General features: G+C 35.6%; 4 protein-coding genes across 5 annotated transcripts; 1 reads left to right on the top strand and 3 right to left on the bottom strand.

The window, feature by feature from the left end:
• Positions 1-6,900: 6,900 nt before the first annotated feature.
• Positions 6,901-10,811, top strand: LOC133669531 (LRR receptor-like serine/threonine-protein kinase RGI3). The gene is made up of 2 exons (XM_062089720.1): positions 6,901-9,854; positions 9,959-10,811. The coding sequence occupies exons 1-2, from the start codon at positions 7,031-7,033 to the stop codon at positions 10,420-10,422; spliced, it is 3,288 nt and encodes a 1,095-aa protein (XP_061945704.1). The 5' UTR covers positions 6,901-7,030; the 3' UTR covers positions 10,423-10,811.
• A 270-nt stretch (positions 10,812-11,081) lies between these two features.
• On the bottom strand, positions 11,082-15,213 carry LOC133693924 (uncharacterized). Of its 2 annotated transcripts, XR_009842205.1 has the most exons (7): positions 15,058-15,213; positions 14,233-14,612; positions 13,465-13,681; positions 12,909-13,001; positions 12,651-12,738; positions 11,565-11,932; positions 11,082-11,465 (listed from the first exon to the last, which is right to left on the bottom strand). XR_009842205.1 is itself a non-coding variant. In XM_062115309.1 (6 exons), the coding sequence occupies exons 1-6, from the start codon at positions 15,129-15,131 to the stop codon at positions 11,654-11,656; spliced, it is 1,131 nt and encodes a 376-aa protein (XP_061971293.1). In that variant the 5' UTR covers positions 15,132-15,213; the 3' UTR covers positions 11,082-11,653. The 2 variants fall into 2 exon arrangements, 1 of the variants encoding a protein (XP_061971293.1); XM_062115309.1 differs by having other exon boundaries at positions 11,082-11,932.
• Positions 15,214-16,547: 1,334 nt separating this feature from the next.
• Positions 16,548-18,389, bottom strand: LOC133674560 (uncharacterized). The gene has a single exon (XM_062095745.1). The coding sequence runs from the start codon at positions 17,539-17,541 to the stop codon at positions 16,618-16,620; it is 924 nt and encodes a 307-aa protein (XP_061951729.1). The 5' UTR covers positions 17,542-18,389; the 3' UTR covers positions 16,548-16,617.
• A 544-nt stretch (positions 18,390-18,933) lies between these two features.
• On the bottom strand, positions 18,934-26,487 carry LOC133674551 (kinesin-like protein KIN-14F). Its single transcript, XM_062095734.1, has 18 exons — positions 26,172-26,487; positions 25,576-25,772; positions 24,243-24,406; positions 23,817-23,960; positions 23,219-23,578; positions 22,968-23,036; positions 22,604-22,828; positions 22,420-22,501; positions 22,226-22,321; positions 21,964-22,143; positions 21,670-21,776; positions 21,393-21,571; positions 21,105-21,269; positions 20,765-21,018; positions 20,512-20,675; positions 20,232-20,426; positions 19,436-20,139; positions 18,934-19,316 (listed from the first exon to the last, which is right to left on the bottom strand). The coding sequence occupies exons 2-18, from the start codon at positions 25,724-25,726 to the stop codon at positions 19,160-19,162; spliced, it is 3,396 nt and encodes a 1,131-aa protein (XP_061951718.1). The 5' UTR covers positions 25,727-25,772; positions 26,172-26,487; the 3' UTR covers positions 18,934-19,159.
• Positions 26,488-26,767: the final 280 nt, after the last annotated feature.

The following is a 26,767-nucleotide window of genomic DNA, read 5'->3' as shown; positions in this document are numbered from 1 at the left end:
ACTCCCGACCTTCATTATTATATTATATAATATACGCTATACAAGCTGTGCTTTAGGTGAAGGAAAGAGTCGGTCCACAAAGGGCAGTCCAAGAGCATCATCCCACCTCACCACCCATTACCACCCTTATAATAAAGATTAAGAGATAAATAAATAGAGGTATCTGTGAACAAAATCCTGAAATTATGGGAGGATCAGGACATCAAAACTCCGATAAGTGGACAAAGATTTGACCTTTAGAGGCTCATACATGACAAAGCCATGGTTTTTTAAAAGGGGATTATTGAAAGCAAAAGGCCATCACCTTCACCGAGTAGGAAAAACCAAAGCTAAAAACAAAATGGACCACAAGTGAAGGGTCGATGCATCACAATCACCTACGTACCATCATCATCTAGACTATATAATACTCACACACACACGCACGCACGCACGGTTAAAACAAAAAGGCTCAAGCCGAGCGAGACCATGTTCAAACTAGCTATCTTTATAGCCTCTGATTGCTTTCTCGGAATAGAAACAACAAATACAATGGATTAATAAAGAGACAATGATAAAAATATAAAATAAATAAATAATTTTAATGTGAATTTTTGACATGTCTTCTATGTCTCTACTTTATGGTCTTGGCGTGGGTAGCTCACCAAAAAATAATTAATAGCAAAAATAAAATCAAAGAAAAAGTAAAAAAAAAAAGTTATAAAGCATGGCCTATGATGCCTTGTTATTAATTATCATGTAAACATTGATTAATATTCTCGAAGGAATGCATCTTATCTTGCTAGATGGTGACTTGGAAATTGGAATTAAAGGAGGATTAATTAATTAAGCTCATCTTTGAATGCTTTTTAATTATTCAAAGTCCAAATTATGATATATTTAATTATATGTGCTTTGTGTGTTAATAAGAACAATGGAACCTAACCCTTTCTTTAAATCATGGATCCAATTGGTTTCTAAATTAATAAACTTTGTTAATTAATAAAGCTATACTTTATTTTTATTTTATTTTTCAAATTCATATACGTGCATTGTCTTTGTTAATTAACAAAGCTAGTTTATGATAGATTATTAAAGATAATTAATAAATAAAGCTGTGACAAAGGGAGATTATTGCTTTCTTTTCTTTTCTTGGAGCCAGGAGATTCCTTTCTTGATCAAAATACTAGTGTTTTAAAGGTCCACAATTTGTTTTTTTTTTTTTAAAAAAATGGTTATAGAATCACACAGTAGCTTTTGCTGAGCAAAAGAAACTCCTCCATGCATCTTTTTTTTTCCTTCTTAAATTGGACTTTAATTTGAATTATTTTTTAAATATGTCAGGAAATTGTATGAGATTTATTACAATAGGGTTTTTATAGAACACCTAGCTTGTATGAGATTACAATGGAGCTTGTAGATTCTTCAGGGATCTGATAATTGTGTTACGCAATAATAGATCACTTTCTTCCTCCAATAATCTTTCGCACTCCCCATTTGAGTTGAATTTAACTTGTGATTTCTCAAGATAACACCAATATTTGTTTACCAATATAATGCTCATACTGTTCTGCTTGGAACTTGAAGTGATCATCATGGATTCTGGAATGACAAGCAAATTTGGGAAACAAACAATCAAAGAGTCAAGAATTTGAGAATATCTTCTGATCATGGACTTGGAATTATTCTGGGATTATATATTGGATAAAAATGATGAAGTTAGGGCAAATGATTATCATAATCGGACAATCAGATTGTCAAGATGTAGGACATAGATTTGGCAAATTATTAAGAGTCAAATCCAAAGAAAATTCATTCAAGAAACTTGAAGAACTGATATACTTATCCAGCTTGATGATGGATGATTAGATGGGCAATTTTCTCTTGGACGGCCATGGACCCTAAGGATTTAGTCGATGGGGTCGCAATTAAGCAAATGACAAATCTTGTTTTGGATCCACCATGGTGTATTATTAATTAGGGATTTGAAATTAATAAAATATAATCTAGGTAGCTAGGGTTCATGTCCCATTTAATCAAGGATCATGCATGAGCACGTGTGGCCAAGTACCAACTAGAAAGTCTCATGATAGCTTTATGGCATAGATTATTTTCTTTTTTAGGGTCCACTTCTTTTTACAATTCCAATATTAATCAATCAAGTACTAGCTTGTTAGTTTGATTTAAATTGGTTTTTAAAATAATATTTTTTTTTAATTTTTTAATATTTTTTTATTAACCCTAGTTAATCTTAATTAATGATGCTAATTTCTTCCTCTATGCCTGCTTGCTCAAGTATGAACATGTCCTTCTACTATATACTATATAGTGCAGGCAAGAAACGTGGACGTTTCAATGCCTTCAATTTCTTTGTCCAATTTTTTATCCACACAGTATAGCTCTTGGTTAGTTCTGAGTACACATACATACATACATACATACATGAGGACAATGTATTTATACACAATTTATTTGATTTGATTTGATTGTTGAAAGATATCTTCACGTCAATTTGTGCATATGAAAGATTATGTTTATCCCTTTTTGATTTAATTAGAACATCGAAAATTATGTTTATCTCTCCATCTTTTCACCGAATTAGAACATAGAAAATCTTGTTCATATTTGTTTCTAACCCAATTGAATATCATTGTTAATTTCATATAATTTCATTGAATTCAATTTTCATATCATCCCTTTTTTTTTCTTAATAATAAATAACTTTGATCTTAAACCGAGTTTAGATTAGATGATGTGCCGAACTAGGTTTAATAACTTAAATTACGAAGGTGTTTGAGAGTGTGGTTACAGTTATTTTTAAAAGTGTTTTTTATTCGGAAAAACATTAAAATAATATTTTTTATTTTTAATATCAACGTATAAAAAATAATATAAAAATATTAAAAAATATTAATTTAAAGTAAAAATAAAAATAAAATTTAATTTTTTAAAAATTTATTTTTAAAATACAAAAACAAACAAAACGTAACATCCGGGAAGGGGAAGGGGAAGCATAGTGCTTATAAAATAAACCATAAAACATATGCTTTATTCCTTGGAGCTTCCACCATCGCCATCGCCATCCCTGTTAATTAATCTTCCATTAATTTTATGCGACTAGAAAAACCAGAAATCTCAGATCATGTCACGTGCCCCCCCTTCAATCTCAGTTGACGCCCAGACGTTGCCCCATCAGATTCCAATATCTCATGTTTTTTCAAGAAAATATTGCATTACGGACATGAGATCATATCCATGTGATGTTGAGATCCAAAAATAATTTCGATCGGAGCAATTATTATTAGTTTGTCAATCAGTTTTTAATCAAGAATGAAAGGTTTGATTAGAAGTTACAACGTCGACATTAACCATATATATATGCCTCCTAGCTAGTGCGCACTTATTTTCATAGAATGCAAAAAAAAAAAAAAAATTAAAAAATAATTCAATTAATTATTTCATAACCAATTGAGTTTGTTAATCTAGAGCAAGATTTGAATTTTGAAGAATTTTTAAAATTTTGTATCTAAAATAATATTATTTTAGTATTTTTTTTAAGAAAAAAATTGAGATTTTTGTGCTATCTTACGATATTATTATTTATATGTAAAGAATTTCAAATGTAAATAAGAAATGACAATCCATTAATTAATGTCAAAGCACTAAATTAATATATGATATGATTAATTAATTAATTAATTAAGCATGTTCATATGCGTTATTAATCTCTAGGGTAAAAAAATGGCATCACCCCGATCGATAAAAAACTTACAAAGGGATACTTTATTTCCAAGTCAGGGAACCATATTTATTGTTTTTTAAAATTTATTTTTAATATTAATGTATGAAAATAAATAAAAAACAGATGAAAATTCATTTAAATAAAAAAAAATAAAAAAGGAGAAGGAGGAGGAAGGTCCTATGAAGGGAGGGAGATGCATGTATATTTTATCTGCTGTCTCTGTCTCTCCTTACAATGTTGTTTGGACGTTGTCCCTTCATTTCTCGGCTCCTACATCTTCTTCTTCTTCACTTTCTCACCAACATACATTTCTTCCCCTCGTTTTTCTCCTCTTCATTTATTTTCTGCCACCATCTTCTAGTTGCATCTATGCCTTGCAATACATTCATGCACCGAGTCTCTATCCACACGCGCACACACACCCACACAACTCAGACTCAGACTCAGACTCTATCTATACATTCACAGACACAGACACAGACACAGACCATAGCTATTAATGTTGATATTATATTATTCATTATTTTTTTAAAAAAATTATTTTTAACATTAATAAGATACAAAAACATATCAAAATATAATTTAAAAAAAAACATCTCAAAATTATTTTTTAAACATAAAAACAAACATATCCTAAATATCGTTGAAGCCTGCTGCTTAAATCATTTATCAAAAAATAATTTAAAAAAAATTCGAAACATCTCAAAATTATTTTTTAAACATAAAAACAAGGACCTGTTTGGGATTGTGGTAGCGATAGTAATTCAAAGTGTTTTTCGCTTAGAAATGTATTAAAATAAAAAAAAAATTATTTTGATACCAACACATCAAAACAATCTAATAATATTAAAAAAAATTATTTTAAAAAAAATTTAAAATTTTTAAGAATTCCCAATCACTCCCTTGATAGCTATAAGCTAGTCAAATTGCGATACAAATTATTTCGAGAGAAGCGAATAATGGTTCGAAGGGTGAAAATGAAAAGGAGTAAAGTACCTTATCTCTCCTTCGTATGAAGCTCTTGGGGTCCATACATTTTATGGTGTTTTTTTTTATTTTATGATTTTACAAGCTCAATACCATCCATATAAAAATTATTAGTTTAGTTGTGGGTAAGAGTTCTTCACTAGACTGAGAAATCTCATCATCACCATCGGTGTTCATCTACAAATAAAAGCTCACAGAGCAGCTCTGCTTTGCTCTGACCACAGCTTGAATGGTCTTTATCACTGAATGTTTGCAAGGACTGAGGACCATGCATGCATGGCCAGGATATTGCGCATCATATTTAATTTATGGCATAATATATATGCTGTATTTCTTTCTTGTATTTGGAAACCAGAAAATAATAATGATGGAGTTTGTTTCCAGATTTCTGGAAATCTCAAATTGAATAATACTCCACTTATTATTAGTTAATTACCACTGTTTGTACAGTTTCTTTTTTTACAAATATTTTGTCTGTAATAAATTAAAAGAAAATGGTTACAATACCAAGTAAAATTCATCCTGGTTAAAAGGGAATGTTCACAATCAATTCATAACACTCCCACTAATATTTTATTTTCCAGATCCCGCAGCCCATGAATAGATAATGAAAGAGCAAGATCATGAGAGCTGGGTATTTTTTTAAATAAAAAAATATTATATTAATTAAAAAAACTTTAAAAATAAAAAAAATAAAAGATGATAATCGGGTTTTGATGAGTTACCAAGTCAACTCATGTTTATGGGCGAATCAGATAGTTTTTTTTCTTCTAATCCAGACCAGTTCAAGCCTTGAATCTGTTCAGTTCCAGATTTACCCACTAAACAGATCCAAGTTGTAAGAGAAAGGGAGCAAATTGGCATAGCACATGGTTAGTGATCCATCATGTAATAATTAAAAGTGGTAATTAACAAATCTCAAGTAGATAATGTTGTCCCATCCACTCCCTCAAATTTTAGTCCTTTACAGCAGAGACCACCCGACAGAACTACAAGATTTGCAGTCTAATTTAAGAAAGAAATTCCCATGAATTTTCACTTATTCCTTGCTTTCATGTGCTCTTCACTATTTACTATGGATTCCACCTCCTTCCACAACTTGTATTTAACAAATCCAAAATATATCTCTCCACTTCCCTTTTCTCTTTATCTAGAATTTTACCAGTATTAAATACATCATTATTACTCCCATCTAACTTTACGTATGATTTGTAATTCACTAACTCGAATTCTAATCTCAGTTGCATTTTCTGGATTTGATGAGGGGGGTGTGCATGTTATTTTAGATTAACTGTGTTTCATGGTAATTCCCATAAATCGGCCAAGAGTAAGTTTCTAAACTGTATACTTGGCTGCTTGAAAACATTGACAAGCTACTAAAGCACAGCAGTTAACAAAACACACGATGGCTCTGCAACTGTGACCACATAAAACGATGGACCACCTGCTTCAGTTGTCTTGGATTCATGGGATCCTCGACAAATTAATACATATCCAACGGTTGCTGTGTCAAGTTGGTTTGATCTTGAAGCTATCAAAATCTAAACCCATCAATCAACCATGCCCTGAAGATGTTACTCTTTGATTTCAATCAGTCTCTCAGCCTCAGGACTCGTTTGTAAGCATAATATCAATCAATCAAAAATCTTGGGAGATACATTTTTTCTGTAAACTTGACTATGCTCTGTGACTAGAAGAGTGGCAACAGCTCGACCTGGAAAGTGGAAACCAAATAGGATAGCTCTAAATGTGAATCTTAGAAAGGAAAATTTTGGTTAACAACTCATCCAGCAGATTTGGATTTTGATAAGGTCGACCTAGGAATCGGTTGATTCATTCGACTGATTGTGTTTAATTGATTAACTTTCATTCACGTCTAGTCTTGAATCGGTGAGTTACCAAGTTAATCTATTAAGTTTGTTCAATATTAATGTTGACAATAACCTAGAATATCCCTTTTTTTTTAAGAAAAAAAACTCCAAAAGTTTTGTACAGAATGTAGCAAACTGAAATTGAACTTTGGAAGGAAAGTACAAAAACACTTTGCTTAGTAAATGACAGCAAGAGCAAAAGAAGGTGATATCAACAGCAGCATCTATCTACTAATTACTTAAATAAAACCAAATTAGTATCCATCTGCATCACCATCTCTGAAGTAACAGCTATGCCAAATACAATATTAATAATTAAAAAGAAAAAAGAAAAAAAAAAGAAGGTGGTGGACTTGGATCCAGATCTTCTGCTTTTCTTCTATAAACAAAACATGGGGTTCCTCCCTCAACAATCCCAACACAGACCAACTCTTCTCTTCTATCAGCACCAATGCCTGCACCTCTAAGGAATCTCTTACTTTCTCCCAATATCTTCTCCTTCACCTTACTTCTGTCCATAAACTCTCTTCTCTTGCGTTCTTGCTACTCCATTGACGAGCAAGGCCAAGCTCTTTTAGCATGGAAGAACAGTTTAAACACCTCCACAGATGTACTAAATTCTTGGAACTCTTTAGACTCAAGTCCATGCAAATGGTTTGGGGTCCATTGCAACTCAAATGGCAACATTATAGAGATAAACTTGAAAGCAGTAAATTTGCAAGGCCCACTGCCTTCAAATTTCCAGCCTCTCAAGTCCTTGAAGAGCCTTATCCTTTCATCAACCAATCTTACCGGTGCAATACCAAAAGCGTTCGGAGATTATCTTGAGCTTACTCTCATTGATCTTAGTGATAATTCTCTCTCGGGTGAAATCCCAGAGGAAATATGTAGACTAAGGAAGTTGCAAAATTTGTCTCTCAACACAAATTTTCTTGAAGGTGCCATTCCTTCTGATATTGGAAACCTCTCAAGTCTAGTGCATCTGACTCTTTTCGACAATCAACTCAGTGGCGAAATTCCGCAGAGCATTGGAGCATTAAGCAGATTACAGATTTTTAGAGCAGGTGGGAATAAAAATCTGAAGGGTGAGCTGCCTCAGGAGATTGGAAACTGCACCAACTTGGTTGTTTTAGGGCTCGCTGAAACCAGCATTTCTGGGAGTCTTCCTTCATCAATTGGGAAGCTGAAAAGGATTCAAACAGTAGCCATTTACACAGCACTCTTGTCAGGTTCTATCCCAGAAGAGATTGGAGATTGCAGTGAGTTGCAGAACCTGTATCTGTATCAGAATTCTATTTCCGGTCCAATCCCGAGGCGAATTGGGAAACTCAGCAAGCTTCAGAGTTTGCTCTTGTGGCAGAACAGCATAGTAGGGGCTATCCCAGATGAGCTTGGACGTTGCACAGAGCTTACAGTCATTGATTTATCCGAGAATCTTCTAACAGGAAGCATACCGAGAAGCTTTGGAAACCTTTTGAAGCTTGAAGAGCTTCAGCTGAGTGTTAATCAGTTAACAGGTACCATACCTGTTGAAATCACCAATTGTACTGCTCTCAGTCATTTAGAAGTAGACAACAATGAAATCTCCGGTGAGATTCCTGCTGGTATCGGCGGCCTAAAGAGCCTGACTCTATTCTTTGCCTGGCAGAACAATCTAACAGGCAATATCCCAGAGTCTCTTTCAGATTGCGAGAATCTTCAGGCTCTTGATCTATCATATAACAGTCTTTTTGGCTCAATACCAAAGCAGATTTTTGGATTGCAGAATCTCAGCAAGTTACTGATACTTTCCAATGATTTATCTGGCTTTATACCACCTGATATAGGGAACTGCACCAACTTGTATAGGTTGAGGCTGAATGGCAACAGGTTAGGTGGTACTATTCCATCGGAGATCGGAAATTTGAAGATTTTGAATTTCGTTGATATGAGTAACAATCTTCTTGTTGGAGGAATCCCTCTATCAATATCTGGATGTCAAAACCTCGAGTTTCTTGATCTCCATTCAAATGGGATCACTGGTTCTGTACCTGATACTCTGCCTAAGAGCCTACAGTATGTGGATGTCTCAGACAATAGGCTTACAGGTTCACTGACTCATCGCATTGGGTCATTGACTGAATTAACCAAGCTTAATTTGGCGAAGAATCAACTTTCAGGTGGAATTCCAGCAGAGATATTGTCATGCAGTAAGCTACAATTGCTTAACCTTGGAGACAATGGTTTCTCTGGAGAAATCCCAAAGGAACTTGGTCAGATCCCAGCCCTGGAAATCTCTCTCAATCTTAGCTGCAACCAGTTTTCCGGCAAGATCCCATCCCAATTCTCTGATCTGAGCAAGTTGGGAGTACTTGACATCTCTCACAACAAGCTTGAAGGAAGCTTAGATGTTCTTGCAAATCTCCAAAACCTTGTTTTCCTTAATGTCTCCTTCAATGATTTCTCCGGTGAATTGCCTAACACCCCATTTTTTCGAAAGCTTCCGCTTAGTGACCTTGCTTCAAATCAAGGTCTCTACATTGCTGGAGGTGTAGTAACACCAGGAGTCCACTTGGGACCTGGAGCACACACTAGATCAGCAATGAAACTATTGATGTCTGTTCTTCTCAGTGCCAGTGCAGTTCTAATACTACTAGCTATCTACATGCTAGTTCGTGCTCGCATTGGTAGTCATGGGCTGATGGAAGATGATACTTGGGAAATGACTTTGTATCAGAAGCTTGAATTCTCCGTTGACGACATAGTAAAAAATCTAACGTCAGCTAATGTCATAGGCACTGGCAGCTCTGGAGTTGTGTACAGGGTGATTCTTCCCAACGGGGAGATGATAGCAGTAAAGAAGATGTGGTCATCAGAAGAGTCTGGTGCTTTCAATTCTGAAATTCAGACTCTCGGTTCAATCAGACACCGAAACATTGTCCGGCTTCTAGGCTGGTGTTCAAACAAGAATTTGAAGTTGCTTTTCTATGATTATCTCCCACATGGAAGCTTGAGTTCACTCCTTCATGGTGCTGGCAAGGGAGGAGCAGAATGGGAAGCTAGATATGATGTTTTATTAGGTGTGGCACATGCACTTGCATACCTGCACCATGACTGTCTCCCACCAATTCTACATGGGGATGTTAAAGCCATGAATGTTCTGTTAGGACCAGGCTATGAACCTTACCTAGCTGACTTTGGCCTAGCAAGAGTGGTGAATAACAATTCTGATGATGAGTTTTGCAAGCCAACTCAAAGACCTCAACTTGCTGGTTCTTATGGATATATGGCTCCAGGTACTTCTTGATTTTGGTTCAATCAAAATAATTTTGTCACTTCAATTAATTCAGTTTACTAAATCACTAATCATGTCTAATTGTTCTTGGTTTTTTTTCCGTAGAGCATGCATCGATGCAGCGTATTACCGAGAAAAGTGATGTGTACAGTTTTGGCGTGGTGCTTCTAGAGGTTTTAACAGGGAGGCATCCATTAGACCCAACTTTGCCTGGTGGTGCACATTTGGTTCAGTGGGTTAGGGAACATTTAGCTAGCAAAAAAGATCCAGCTGACATTCTTGATTCAAAGCTTATAGGGAGAGCTGACCCTACAATGCATGAAATGCTCCAAACATTAGCAGTTTCATTCCTGTGCATCAGCACTCGAGTTGATGATCGTCCAATGATGAAGGATGTTGTTGCAATGTTAAAGGAGATTCGGCACGTCGATACCGTAAGGGCAGAACCTGACCTGTCCAAGGGGGTTAATCTGACAGCCGTTCGCTCGTCACCTCCTGCTAGGATTGTCGTTTCACAAGGATCTTCAAACTGTTCCTTTGACTTCTCAGATGATTCGATCAAATATTGAATAAAGCCTTGGAAAATAGGAGGTTTGAATGCTTTTGTCCATAGAAGGATCCATTAAAATGTGCAACCACAGTGGGAATTTTTAGTGTAATTTTACCCTTCTGAATTGTAGTTTTCACTATATATGGTGTTGTAGATTGTACTACTGATTCCTTCGAGTAAATTCAGTCAAGAACATTAACATATGTAACAAAAATAAGAACTTTTGGGGCTTATAGAGGGTTAGATTGAAAGCTGTTTGATAGCTCCAATACTAGAGGTGGATTGGATTATCTCGGAAGTAGGGATAGTGGCAAGAGAATGACTGCAGGCTATGTAGAAGCTGGACCAATGATTGGTTCATTTGAATCTATGTAATTGAACTTATTGCCATGGAATGGATTCTCTCTATCTCTCTCTCTCTCCCTCACTCACACACACACACACACACACACAATAAGACCAGTCTTTCCAGCAGAGTTCACATGGACCCACGTTTCTTTCATCACATGACCATGTGCTGTCTGAGAGAGACTTTCCAGCAATGAACAAGAAAAAACTCTTTCAAAGGATACTAAACTTGGTTTAGAAGAGACTGCATGTCTTAATTCAGAAGCACATGCACAAGCAGGACCATCATACCCGTTTATAAATAGCAAGATAATGATTTATAGACAACTGTTGCTCACGTTCAAAAGGTTTTGAGACCCACTTGAAAATTATAGCAGTCAGGGGCGAGACATAAGGCAGTCCAATCTCTGTCTACTAATAATACATAAGTTCCAGTATTTTTCTACAGCATAAAAATGAGGTACGGAAGTGGAGTAATTAGTGGTTTTTGTTTTCAAGGGCAAATCAGAAGAGTTGACATGTAAACCAACACTCACAAGATCTCAATGAAAATTTTGCACTTCATGGGTGCATGAATATTCCCATTATGTGTAAAAACTCTGATGATCTTCCAAAATCTAGTTGTTCCACTTGCTGCTTTGTCTTGGAGGTTGTCTTCATTCAGGTGGACTTCAGTCTACAAGATGTGATAGCACTGGGGTATGCTGATGCAACCTAAAACTTGCACAGTAAGAGTTGAAGTGTCCAACATTTAGGCCACAGCCGAGTGTGTGCTACTGGAGACAGTAATTCTATCCACATTACGCAACTTACAATTCAAGTGACCAGATGGACCATTAGCTAATTTGGGAATGGCCCACATTCATTCCTGAGTTGGCACCAGGAATGGCTCTTATTGTGCTCTAGGAGATATGCTGTGATTCTAGCTTCTTCAATACAAAATTAACAACATCCCAGTTGAAACCACGATACTGAAGCCACCGAATAAGTCTTGATTTTCGTGTATCTTTGGGAACATCCTGACCTCGAAGCCATTGTTTTGAAGCCTGAATCAATAGCTGATCCATAGAAATCTTTGACATGCCCACTTTTGATTCTTGTTCTTCGGAGTCACCATCCTCAAAAACCAGTTTTAGTGCCTTGTCTGTATCAGCTTCACTCACTCCTTTGTTGGACAACGCCTGTTCAAACAATTACACTCCAATACCAAGTAGTCAACACATTTTTCATTCAAATAACAGAAACTAAAAACATTTATTATTTATCTTTTCTTCCTTTCCCTTCTTTTTCTTGTTCTCTATTGGAAAAAGTGCACTAACTGGAATTTATCCACTAAAGTCATTGTTCAATAACACACAATGATCTTATCTTCATCAATGAAGAACAATAAATATGAATCCTGATCTCTTGCAGCTAGCTAGGAGCCACTGCATTATACGGCATGTTAATGACATACAAGTTGAAGTCTAAGTCATATTGCTTCGCTGCAGCTTACTTTATTAGCATTTCACCAACTGTTCTGGTAACCTACTCCATACACGTATCTCTCTTTGCCAGCAATCTCAGAAAAACAAACTAGCAAAACTTTTAAGACCAAACTACGATTATTATACTTTAACCCTTCCTCTAAAGATACCATTCCAAATCAAGTTTGCCAAATAAATGGATTCTTTAGTAATGAGATATTGCAGTAGATGCCTAGGTTCTAACTATGAAATATAATTTTCTTAAAAAAATAAAAAAGATAAAAATAGAGTGACATTTATCAGGTGACAGATGGTGAAGCTGAACGTGAAGCTAACCGGAAAAAGGACAGAATACAATGATAGAATAGTGTTATCTACACAGCATTAGTTAGACATTTTGTCAGGAAAGGATGAACTGGGAGAACTAGATTACTTTCTTGATCCGCCTAGGTCCCCAGCTTGAGGAAGACCATCTAGATCGAGAATATGTTTCTGCGTACAAGCCATCGTTGACCAGCCCTCTGAAACAAAAAGAAAAGATTATGGTCTATATTTTAATGCTTGTGGAAGCACAAAATTTCCTCAGTGAAAAAAGCAAATGACATCAAGTATTAAAAGCGTGTAACAAGAATATGGGAACACATAAGACAGCCTGAAAATAAAACTTCAAAAAATAAAGTCAGTCATGCACCTGCTCTTGAAATCACCAATCACTGCCTCCACAATATCAGGAGGAAATCTTTTTCCATGCAATTTCTTTCTCAGTTCAACTGCTGTATATGCTCTGTGAGGAAAGTAAACAAGCTTAAGGTGATAGGTCCACACAGATAAATGTGCCCTTAACAATATTAGTAAAAAAAAAAATATCTCCTTTCCATTTAAAACTATCCAAGCAATTCAAGTTAATTGAGATTCTCCAGGGGCATTGAGATCTCTGGTCTTAACGTTTGGTTCATCTTGTAAGACTAAATAATTAAGAGGGTTTACAACCCTGAAATATGTTACTGCAGCAAGCATAGAAAATCCATGAGTAATTATTACAAATTGTACTGCTGTTTGAGACACGTGAAAGGAAAATGTAATGAAGGTATTCCAATTGCTAACATATGATTGCCATTAGGAATGAATCACTTGAATTGCAAAACTCAAATGTTGCATTTCAGTTAAGAAGTGAAACAATTCTATGACATTGCTAACAACCAACAAAGAAAAGTAAGAAGGCAATAAAATTAAAACTATGCTTTAACCTTCTTGCAAGTAAACCAACAGCCACCTTTTCAGCATCTTGCATAATTTTATGCACTGTCATGCTCTGATTAGAAATATCCTTTTCTTGTTGCATTACACTCTCTTCAACATCCTCTTCAGGCTCCCCCATGAGTTCATGACTTCTGGGTTCCGATTCATGATTGATTTTTTCTCCTAACTGTGAAAATGCTGTTACCTCTAAAGCATTTTGCTTGACTGATGAACATAAACAAATTGAAGTTGAACTTAGTGCGAGAACAAGGGGGAAATGGTATACAGAAACACGCAGCTATACATGCAAAACATTGTTAATGATGGCATTGTACTGATGCTTGCTTATAATGAACATGCACAGAAGGGATGAGGGTGGGTATAGGAAACTATGAGAACAAAAACTAAGATGACCTCTTAAAGTCCTATTAACCAATTCAAAATGTACAGTTTTAAACTGCATATAACCAGATAACTAGAAACTAAATCATTTTGAAAGCTTGCACTTGTGGAAGCACATAGTGCTGGTCATTTATATATGCTTCTGATACCCTGAACCCGATTGTCCCTTCAAGTATAGAGCAAGCGGGTTAAAGGAACAGCTGGAAGCTCATACATGCATAAGCTTTCCAAATCATCACTGATAATTAAAATCCTAACAGCATAAACACATGCCACATAAATACAAGATACTAATCAATAATTAACATCCACTCAAAGCTTAATTCTCATTCAAATATTAAGAAAAAGAAAAACATTGTCAATAACAGAATTACCTTGCCAAGCATCATCAAACGACAGGCTCTCATTGCATATTTGATTTTGATTTTTCATCTTCTCATTCAATCTAAAATTTCCCCTTACTCCATCCAAGTTTTTATCAAATACCCTCTTCTCAGAACCCTTCACAGGCAAAGGATTCTCAAATACTCTCTTCTCAGAACCCATTCGACCTTTTGCCTTGTCATTCAAACCAAAATTTCCACTTACACCATCCAAATTTTTACCAAATACCCTCTTTTTATCACCTTTCATAGGCAAAGAATTCTCTATCTCATCACTCTTTGAAGATCTCTTAGGAGTGTATCTAACCGGAACCGATGAACTGTTAAACTCCCTTCCTTTTAAACACAGTATAGCATTGTTTCTCTTTACCCTACAAATTATCGAAAACATATCATTTTAACCAACAAGATCACTTCCCATTTTACTATAACCGCAAAAATAAATGAGAGTAAATCAAGATTTCACATATAATGAGCGCTTGAGCTCTTAGGCTGATTAAAGCTGTAGTTTTTTACTGTTTCTCCATCCAAAAAAATCAAGACTTTATCACTTTAACTAACCAACCAAAAAAAGATATCAAAATAAATAAACACTTAATGATTAGAGACTAATTACTTTTAGCTGATTAAAAAAGTTTGAATCTTTAAGCTTAAAATCATAAACACACAAAATTAAATGGAAAAATAAATCAAATTTCTTTAATTTATCTGTCAAAGAAGAGGGGAAAATTTGGCCAAATACAGACTTTCTTTCCTTTTCCTTCATTTTCTCAGCAACCAAGCAGAGGGTAAAAGAATTTGAGAGAAAAATCTTACCAGGGAATGACGGAGACGCGAGATTGAAGACATAATGAGACTTTGGAGGCTAGATTTCCCGCGAAAATTGACATTTTGGAGTTTGATTTTCAAGTTCCTTTACAGAATAATTGTTAAACCCTAATATAGAAGAGAGGGGGTTTTTGTTTAAATCGCGCGTAGGGGCATTGTTTTTATAGGCGCGTGGAAGATGATTTTGTCAGTTGGTGCGGTTAATTAACGTCCATGGAGGGAAGGAACTTCTTATTATTATTACGATTGTTTGGATGGTTTTCATTTCATATTAATTCTTTCTACAGAAATATTATAAACACATGAAAGAAAAAAATAATAATTTCATATTTTTAGTATGAGAAAATGATGTTTAGAAGTTTTTTAATAATATAAAAAGGAGATGAAAAATCATAATTATAGTTATAAGATCTAACCAAGTTGAGAGTTAAGAATTAATCCTAATTAATTCAAGTTTTGATTTAAAAAAATTAAAATAATATAGTTTAATAAAAAAAATATAAACCAGGTTCTAGATTGAAGGGTTATTAAATTTACCTGTAAAACAATTTTGTGCATTCATAATATATTATACTATTGTTAGATTCAAATTAGTCAAGCTTATAATAAAATAAATAGTATGCAAGTATATATAAATAGAAAATTATCAAGTAAAACTTGTGATTTTCAATAAAATAATTTACTCCATTTCTTTAATCTTTTGGAATATGATTGCAAAATGAAAATAAAAGGTGATATCATGGAGCATATATATATATATATATATATACAGACTATTTTTTTTAGATTAATGTAGGTGTTTGGATGAATTTGCACGTATTTTGACTAATCCCACGGGCCCTGAAGTTAACGATCATATAAGCTTCCAATGGCCCTGAGATTTGTGAGACTCAAACTGATGATCTCTGAGGAGCAAACTCGAAATCTAACTAGTTGAACTATATCTTTCAAGGTTATACATTAATCATTTTTGTTAAGACTCATGGATATTGAGTTTAAGCTAAGTTTAAATCTATATGTGTAAAGTTCAGTATAATTATAGGGTACAAGTCGTGAATTGGCCAAGTTAATCTGTGGCTTGACAAGTTAATCTATTTTTTTACTAAAATAATATTCTTTTAGTGTTTTTTTAAATATGATGATACTATTTTGGTTTTTTTTTAATATAAATTCATGAATTGAGCTATAGGTAAATTGGATTTTATAGCTACGAAGCACAATTCTTTGACCGGAATGAAATACAAGTTTCGTGCGAACAAAAAAAGAGGTCAGAAAAGGCAGGCATTTAGCTCGAAGATTCAGCCTCTATTTTTTCTGCCTAAAATCTCATGCTTTTCTACCTAAAAATCTTTTATTTTTTGACTGTTTAACATCTCAGTGATTTGATTTCAGCTGCAATGATCAAATAACACAAGCGCACAAAGTAAAGAAGAGGAAAATTTATTTTCTTTGTTTTTGAACATAGAAATGTTCCTTATTAGTCTAATAGAAGAAGTATAGAACAGCAAAATATTAACAACAGTTTAATCAAAGATTGATCATACCCTCCTACTCATATTTCCAAGCATTTATAACATGGAAAAACCCTGGTGTTGAAGAAGACCTTTCCTTTGGTGAATCATACATGCCTCCATCATTGCCTCTGCAATGTCTACCATCTCCAACTTTATCATCCCCACCTTCTTCTGCTGCTGGCTTCAGGATGAACAGTCCATGACTTGTGCTTGAGCCACTAAACAACCAATCATGAACATCCCAAAAAATCTGTACCCCAACATCATCCACTTTCATATTCTCATTGCCTCTAAATCTCCAATTCAAATTCATTACTCGAATCACCTCGAATCCGTCTATGGTAATCCCCATTTCAGGATCACCTAGTCCTGACAAAGAAAATTCAATGACGAGGTCATGTTCTGTCTTGTCGTTTTGGAACATTGCCTTGGCACAAAATGATCTCTTCCCATACACATTTTCTTTCTTGCACAGCAATATAGGTTCTGTCAATGATGGTCTCTTTTTGGTTCTCTTGAAAGCATCCATCTTCATATCTCCAAGCATTAAAACCACCTCTTCATTGTAGACCAAAGCAACATAGTAATCTGATAAGGGCTCAGCATGGTTTGAGAATTTCGCTTGTCGAAAATCCCAGTAAACATCTACTCTTTTTCCATCTACTTCAAAAGATTTTAGACCTTTTTTCCCCCAAAATTGCCAAGTCTTTATGTCAATCTTGCAAGTGTAATGACTTTCATCCAAAGGGTTTTCTACACTAATGCTAAGAGAACAGTTCATAACATTTTTGTTCCATGTAACTGTTACATTGCTGCGCAATTCTGCTACCTCCACCGTGTAGATGTAGGTGACAGAGATTTGAGGAGATTTGTTTGTTGTCTGCTCCTCGGTTTCTTTCTCCGTGGATGACGGTTTCAGATAGTTAGTTGGCTCAGCTCCTGGAAGATGAGCAAACATAATGTAAAACGTAACGAATGCCTTCTATTTCGACAAATTAGGCTTCAGCTTGCAGATGTTGTGATGGAACAGGCTGGACATTTCAATCTTGATAAAAGGATCAAACACCAAAAGCAGTTCCCCTGCAGCAATTAATGATTGTTTCAATGCACATGAATTGGAAAACTACCTGCAAAACACAGAAAAACATCATATTAACATCGGTCATATGTCCTCAAAAGAGATATCAATCAACTTTCTTAAGAAATCTAATACCATGCAATCTTCCTTTAAGAAACACAAAAAGGGTGGTTACCTTGGCCTAATTGGCATTGACAGACCAATATCACACGTTGAATCGATGGTGATTGAAGATAAGGAAGGAACCAAAATGTTCAAGAGACAGGGAGAGACCTTGTATGGAATTTGCAGGAATCAAAATATATGTTGCAGGAGACTCAGGTAATGGATTTGGAAACTCATGAAAATGTGACATCAAGAAATGATTAGATAACTTTGAGAAATGCAACTAATCTGAGGTTGTCAAAGAAAAGGCTGAAACAGAAATTATTCCTCTGCAATTTTAATTGAAAGTAGCTATTGTCCATCAATTTTAAGCCAAGCTGTTCAGTTAGCTAAATTTGGCCAAGTCTGGTACCCACCTTCAGCAGAACTTTGCAACTATTTTTATCAAGTACAATTTTTTCTCAAAATTTTTGCTATAGGTGCCCTTTGCCTTTGGTTCACTCCATATTCTTATTCTTCCAGCACCATGAAACCATAAATTTTTTCTTCTATTTGTCTCTATCCAACTTCAAAAAGAATATAAGATTTTTTTATAACTTATACAATGAAAAGATAAAAAGTTAAAAATAAACCTACGAGGTACCAAAGCACTTAGAAAAAAAAACCGTGCAATCAATTTTGACAATTATAAGAATTAATTATATATCAATTTTGGTTTAAAGAATCATATAATAAAAGGTTGAATGGAAAATATTCTACATACTAAGCAATACTTCTTTTACCTTGTTTCCAACATTTTTTGCTTTGTTTTTCATCATTCATTCTTTTAGGTTTAGTTTTTTGTAAAGAGCTTTTGAGTTTGTTTTCCATGTTCATGTACCAACAATTAATTAAGGTAGTGTTGTTGAAATTTTTGAAGGCTGATTGCAATCAATTCATTTATTCAAAGTAATGAGCAATAAAGCCTTTAAGAACAAATTCAATGTGTATTTGTTACATATCTTAGTATTAAAATAATCCTTAGTATTATATAATGCAAATTACACCTACTTAAACCAAATGAACTGCTGGATATGCAGGCATGTATAACAAAAATAGCCTGAAATGGGATGAATTCACTCTGACAAAATCCTTGATGCTGTAGAATGATCAGTGTAAGCAAGCACAAACAAGAACACACAAAAGATATATCCATAAGCGATGAACATTAGTACCATGACTTGTAAATTACAAGAAAATTTGCCATGGTGTAGGATATGTGGAAAGGAAGTCATCTGGACTACCATCCTCAAAATCCTCTTAAAAGAAGATGAAGCCAGTATTCAAACAGAACAGTCACTATACAACATGTTGAGAATATATTAATGGAATTCATCCTATATTCTGTCAATCCTCAAGGTAAAATCATAAACTTTCCGCGAGGAGTAGATCGACTCCTTCTGAATTCAGGCATAGATGTGTTTCCACCTTCTTTCACAGTATGAGTTACATTATTTGGAAGCTTGTTTTCAAGTTTTCCAGGTATTAAGGGTTCCACAGCTTGGACAACTCTGCAAATCATTGACATTTCTAGTATTATTAACACAGGCACATAGATATACAAAGCTTTACAGGAAGGGGGGAAAGCTTCTTTGCGTTGAGGCTTCGAAAAGAACAATTTGAATCATACCTTGGTTCAAGATTCTGAGAGTTCCTTGAGAAGTTCCTCTGACTCTTCTTCACCTTTAAAGCACCTATTGTTGGAGACACAGGAAGCAGATGCTCATTTTCTGGCTCTGAAAAGTCGCTCTTTCGTGGCTCCTCTATTTTTTCACCAGCATCTATATCAGAGAGCATTGTTGTCCCAACATCAGACTTATTGAACTTTGCAGGAAGTTGATGCTTTGCCTTAACCTTGCTTTCATTTTTTACTTTTCTAATGCCTCCTTGTCTTATATTGAGAGCTTGTCTAAACTGCTCCTCGTCATGTTCTGGGTATACTTTCCTGGTGCTAACCCTTTGGAAGTTGTAAAATGCGTTGGAGATATTATCCTGCTTCACCGCTTCTTGTGAGCCTTTATATGGACCCTTTGAGCTGTTATCTGCTGATGGGATCACTGGAATTGCAGCAAAGGATTTGTTGATAGGCACTCTAGCTGGGAATGGTACTCTTGCAACTGGTTGATTCTCAACAGTCTCCTTGACCCTGCTTCTAATGTGGGCTCCTCTATCTGTTGAGATTGATCTTCTAACAGGAGGGGATGGTGATCTTGGTTTTGTGGAGCTCGCTAACATCTCTTCGCCTAAGAATGGAATCCTTGGTAATATTTCCTTGTCTGTGAGTGAAGAAGGAAACCTTGATCTCCTTTGCTTACCCGAAGAACAACTTCTAATCTGAAAATCAAAATCAACCACCCCAGGATATTCCTTGAGAATAGAAGTAACTAAAGATTGCAGCAAATAAAATAGTCGCTTGTTTTCTTTACCTCTGAGCGTTTAGTGTCATCATTTGACCTTTGAGATGTCTCGGGTTTGAAGTTGGCATTTGTACCATATCTTGGCACACTGAAAGGAGAAACTGCTCTTGTTCTTTGAGATTCTGTTGTGCTTCTAGTACTACCACCTTTGATTTGCTCCATTTCTGCTTCCTTTCTCTCCAATGCTTGTTTAAGATTTGATATCTAGACATGGAAATAAGCATCAGATAAATTTCCCTTACAAATCAAATATTGAAAGAACAGCATAAACAAGTGGAGAAAAGTAAACCTCTTCTTTCAGCTCTCGGATTTCGCCGGTTTCCTTGTTCGATTTAGCTGCCCCAAGTTCTATAGATGCTACTCTCTCGGCAAACTTCAGTGTGCTGATTGTCTCCCCAATGGAATTAAGTTCAGGATTTATATGTACAAACATCAATGTTTTAGCATGCCCGCCTAAATATGGAAAGAAACAATAAGAAGAAATGAAACGAAGGAAAAAATATTTGAAAGGAAAAGGTTGCTTGTTATGATTAGATGAGCACCTAAAGAATCCTGCAGAACTTGTGTAAGCTTGCTGTTTCTATAGGGAACATGTGGACTCTTCTGTGCTAGAGCAGAGATGACATCTCCCAATGCGGAGAGAGATCGGTTAATATGCTGAGCTTCTTTCAATCTTTCACCAACAGCTTCTGATTTATCCACTCTTTCACTTCCAGCTAAATCCACTAGATGTAGGCAGCCTTTAAGAATTGATCCAGAAACCAACTCTTTTCCATAGACATGAACTGTCAAAACACTGCCGCAAGCCAGAACCATCACAACTATCACAAATGAATACTTGAAGAGTGAATTTTAAACTCTGCTAGAAATAAATCTTTCTACCTATGAGATCGACTGCTTCGCTCATTTAGAGCAGTTGCACCGACGGCGCGATTTCTGTGACCAATTTTCATTAGATCAAGAACATCTTGGGTGCTTGAAACTGGAATCCAGCTTGCATCAGGTACATTAAGTCCATTCAACTGTGAATTGTTACGTATGTCTAATGTATGTATAGTTAAGGCAAATCAACTCCTCAAGGCATAAATTCATCTGAGATTTTATAAAAGTCTTATAAACAATCATCATGCTATGAAGCTAAATATATATAAAGTCAATTTTGAAGGATATCTTCTGTTGGAGCCATCACTGACTAAGAGGTCTCTCACTTGTTCATTATATATCTCTATCATCTGAACTCCAACTTCATACTTAATGACATCTCCCCTTGCCTTTGAAATCTGAAATAAGTCGCGCAGAGCTCGATAGTTCACACCCCATGTTTCTTCAGAAGTCAAATCAGGGCCACTCTGTCAAAAATCAAACAGAAAACGAGCTGATGTGCATAATTATATAATTACTGTTGTTGAAATTGTTATCAGCTAATAACTCAAAATCAATGGTATACCATTGTATATGTCTTCCCTGATCCGGTTTGCCCATATGCGAAGATGCAAACATTATAGCCGTCTAGAACTGACCTGACCAACGGCTGAGTGTCCACATATATTTGTTCTGAAAATGAAAAAAAAAAAATCATTAACATTTCAGAAAACCTGTGGATAAAAAAGAAAGCATAACTATATTTTTTCCTCAAAGGCTCTTTAACAAATGATGGCCTCAAACTTGGTTGCATCATGAAGAATTACAGAACCTTGAGTGATCACCAACACACAATTCTGCAACAAGAAAGATGTCATACCTTGAGTAACATTTGATCCAAATACTTTGTTGAAGGAAAACACTTTTCTTGCTTCTTTCCCACTCTTAAGAGGATTAACAATCATGATATTTCCATTTTCCCCAATATAGTCGACAGCAGATTGCCTGCTCGATTGGCCCGGTAAGAAGGGCCTGACTCTACAATAGACCCTAATTGTTCCTGCTCAAAAAAGAAATGTTACCATCTCATAAAATTCATAGAGTTCTTAACTTAAATATAACAGAAAATAAGAAGTGGCCACCTTTAAGGTCTTGTACTTGATTGTAAAGTTGCCGATTTTCCTCTAAAACTTGGTGATAAGTAGAAGATGCTACTTCAAGGTCCGTGATATGATGCTCTGAGGTAATAAAAGTCAGAATGTTTTAAGGTCCAGAACACCATTCTAAATAAATGTGGAAGATCACTGATTAACATAAGAAATTTTAATGTTCTCACCAAGCCTACCGACTTCTTCCTCCCAACCTGCTTGAATTTGTTTCACTTGTTGCCTCGTCTCCTTGAAATGAAATCTTAGCTCCTGTAAGTATCAATTATGTCAATATAAACAAAAAACATATCATGGAAAAGAAGTGTAAGTTTTTTAGAATGGAGTAAACTTTTAATAGGCAAACATTCAAACCTCAAGCTGTTTCTGATGAAGATCGATTACTTCTGCGTGAGCAGAAGAGTTACTAACAATATGCCGAATAGTTTCTTTTTTCCCTCCACAGACACAAAACTTGGAGAAATCACTTGAAGCCAAACTAGTTCTTTGTCTAAGATATTGGGAAATGGCTTCTATGAATTCAGTCTTTGATAGGGAACCAATATCGCCCTTCAAAATTTTCTTCAGGAGTAGTCCAAGCTGCAAGGAGTGGTAAAAAGAGACCATTACTAGTTACTTCATGGCAGGAACATTGCACTTGCTGATGTATTAATCTTAGGCAATCACTTTTACATAGAATTGAAAAGAATACACAGTGAAACTCCGAAATTCTTATTACCTGTGTGCCCTGAGAAACAAGCAATGCTGAGAAATCCTTAACCACCTTGCTGAGCAAAGCATCTACTACCTGAAAGTTTTCACCCATATAATCACATCAGATTCCATAGATTGATAGAATTGACAGGCAACAAAACTGTCTAGTTTTCGATTTCCGTTGTCGGATTTCATTCCCATATTAGGTAGCTTGTACTCAGGTCTGATTAATACAATTGTATACATATTCAAACAAACTCAAAAGGTCTTACCTACCATTCCATTCAAAGGTAGCTCTTCAATCCCATTGCTCTCCTTAAGGTAAGCTTGAAGAAGTCTGAGTCCAAAATGATCGAAAAGAAAGGCCAGAGCATTGGCAGTTTTGGTTTCTTCAATTGCGACCTCATTAGAAAGATGAAGAAACTCTAATAGTTGTTCGTATTGTGATGATTCAGATTCATCAACAGACTCATCAGCACTTTCACTGCCGACCAAAGAAGATGGCAAATCCTTTGGGAAAGATATGATTTTAACAAGCCCTCCATATCTCCATACCCCAATTCCACCAGCCTGCTTCCACTCATAATATCCTTTCAGACAGAGAATGCAATCAACAACCTTACTCGATGAACCTCCCTGTATCCAAGATTTTAAACACAAAAATGCTTAACTAGAAGAGACATGGCACAGCAAATAAAGCACAACAGAGGTATGGAGAAAGAATTCCACCCTTTATGCTATGAATAAATGTAATGTCTGAATTACACTTGGAATAGCAGATATATGGAAAACTAGGCCTTGATTAGCAAATTCCAGTGCACATAAACCAGTCCACATAAACTAGTCTAGAAGGTATTTTGGGAGAATCACAGACCTTCTCCAAGTCAGATGCTTCAAAAGTCAAAAGCTTCATGTCTTTAACAGCCACCAAAAAATTCCTCATGTTCTCAAAGTACTGAATTGCAGATTGTGCTGCTCCTTCTGTTGACTGCACAGTGAGAATCGAATTGTCCACCACCTATTTCAATTTGGCAGATGAAACAAAACTACCATCGACATCAGAAGAAACAATTAAGAATTTTATCATAATTATTCCAGCAGAACATTGTTGACTCATCTCTAAGTTTATAGAAATGGTCGAGTCCCGATTAGAATTATGCACTTGTCAAAGTAGAACATATGCCAGTTTCATCCATGAATGCTGATAGCCTAACATTGTCAATGCAAGCTTCTATCTAGAAAAAAAAAATTATGCACGTATCAATACTAATACTGATGTAGGGTTTGAAGAAGCTCGTGCCTTGAGAACAGCACCAGGATTGACTTTATTGAGGACATTGCATAGAATGAGGCCATTTCTTAGTGCAAGGCAAAACTCTTCCTCTGAAGGTTCTTTGGGCAGGGATCTTGATCCCCCCTTGTCCATTTGCCTTAGCCATTCTGCTGCTTGGTACCTCCTTGAAGCTGAGACACATGAACAATAGACATTGAAGTAAGAATTTCAAGACCATTTTTGCAATTAGCTTGCTACACTAAATTGTATCAAATTCAATCCACAAAATGGGCGATAGTTTAGAAAAAAACTGAAAATTTGCCATAATTTTCCTATTATTTTTCTTTTCTTTTCAATTATCATTCTTAATAGAGCTTGAAAGTGCACACGGCAGGTACTGCGGTAACAATTAAACCATGGCCCCCTACTACTCACTATTGTTCAACAAGAGCACTCCAGGCCAAATAACCCTAGTGCAATTCTCAATAGCTAGCCTTAATCATTTTCCGTACACAATATCATACCTCTACCAACCTTGCCTTTAAATTTATGGCCCTCAATATTAGGAATTGCTAGGGACCATATTCCCTCTTCTTTGGCACTATGCTGCCCCACACTTCACTATCCAATTCCATAATTCTGATGTGTGGTTGGTGAAAATAGCAGATGTATAAAATATGTCAGGGCATGGTTTTCGTCAGCATCGGCAAATACATAATACATCACCACTAGCATTTCAAAAAACAAATCTTCTGAAATTCGAATCATGTGTTTTCTAATTCCAGTCTTTAGGATAGCATCCTCCCTGCTTTCTGGAGGAGAGTTTCACAGGGATGAATGTTCATCAGCTTCAAATCACGCCTTTTCGATACAAGAAATGCTTCATATTGTGACAGAACATCAACGCAACAGGTCATGATCCATGTTTTAGGCCCTGCTATTATTAGCTAAATGCTTCATTGCTTACACCAGAGAAAGGGTGATTATGAGGGTAGGTCTAGTTCCAAATAATCAAAGATTTTGCACAAAAGAAAAGACCAATCTACCGTTTCTTTCGGCTACCAAAAACTAAAGTGGGGTTGATTTGGACCCACCACTTCAGCACAAGTGATGAACACCAGTTTATTTTCAACTCTATGTGATCCCCCACACTCTGCCTTTCATCATGACATGCTGCGCAATCTTTTTTTTCAGGCAAATGATTATATGACCACTCGAAAATTTATAACAAAGAATAGTGGACAAAAATTCAACAAAGTGAAAATCATAGAAACTATTAAACCAGCAAAAGAGACAACATTGGAGTAAGAATCCCAAGTGAATTAGTGATCGTAAAATATGGAATGTTATCTATTCTTACCTGCTTCTTCAGCTTTTCTTTGAGCTAATTCACGGTCGTTAATAATCTCCTCGGTGTAAGAAGCCTCGTTGCTGGACATCAAACCCTTTAACCCTCTCAAGTTCTTGCAAGGAGAGGTAAAAATGGAGCCATTGTTGGTTTCTTGAGGCATCTTTATGCCTTAGTACTCTCACCAGGATGTACTACACTATTTATCACTGCAAAAAACGATCATAAAAATGCACAGAAACCTGATCAGAACACTTGAAAGAAGTTGGTGAGAATTCAAACCCGGAAAGTAATATTCCAATTTTATTGGAGCAGTAAGTTTGGTAAGAAATTAATGTGATGCTCTAAAAGAAAGAACTAAAACATGAACACTTAACACATAAACAAGAGCTGGTAAGAAAAATAATGCTAAAAAAGAAAGAACATCTGACAAAATTGGAAACCATACAGAGAAGATTAGCAAGACTTCAAAGCATAGATGCCGTGCACAAAACTCAAGGAATGGCCCAAAATGAAGAACTACTACACATGATCATCACCACCATAGAAAAGAAACATCAAGTTCTTGCAAAGAAAAGTAGTAGACTTCAATTCCCATAAGGCTGTACCTCTAAAGGGTCTTCTTGAAATCCAGCAAACGCAACAAAGAAGTGTAGGAGTTTGAGCTAATAAATGTGGAGCAGCAGATCCAATCTAGTTATCCAGATGTAATGGAAGGTGAAGGAAGCAGGGTTCTCGTGTGTCGTGTGTAGTGAATGAGAGAGCTTTCAAAAACAACGTAAGCCAGGCATTAAATGCTACTGCTTCACAAGTTTGAGAGCACTAGAGGGAGGAAGAGAGAGTGTGTATGCTCACGAAGAGGAAATACCATAGAAAGACCTCCACGAAATTGAAACGTTAGCGTTGTATCACTCTTCCTTGGACCTTCGCCTTCTTGTGCATTAAAGTAATAGTAATGCAAATTGCATTGCTCTTTTCAATTTTCTTTTCTTCTTATTCCTAAAATCTTTCTAATAAATATTATTTTGAAACTTCTTTAAAATAAATCAAATAATATAATGGATTAATTAGTCTTATCGGGTCAATTCCTTTCAAATTTAATTTGAAATCCAACCAGGACCGGGTACTAGATTGACAAGTCAGTAGATAGATTGCCCGGGGGACGGGTTGAATGGCAACAGTGTTAATTACCATTTTATCCTTG

This window comes from Populus nigra, chromosome 1 (assembly GCF_951802175.1).
Source record: "Populus nigra chromosome 1, ddPopNigr1.1, whole genome shotgun sequence".
NCBI classification, from domain to species: Eukaryota; Viridiplantae; Streptophyta; class Magnoliopsida; order Malpighiales; family Salicaceae; genus Populus; species Populus nigra.
The sequence above is the reverse complement of the archived record's forward strand: the minus strand, read 5'-3'. Positions and strand labels throughout refer to the sequence as shown.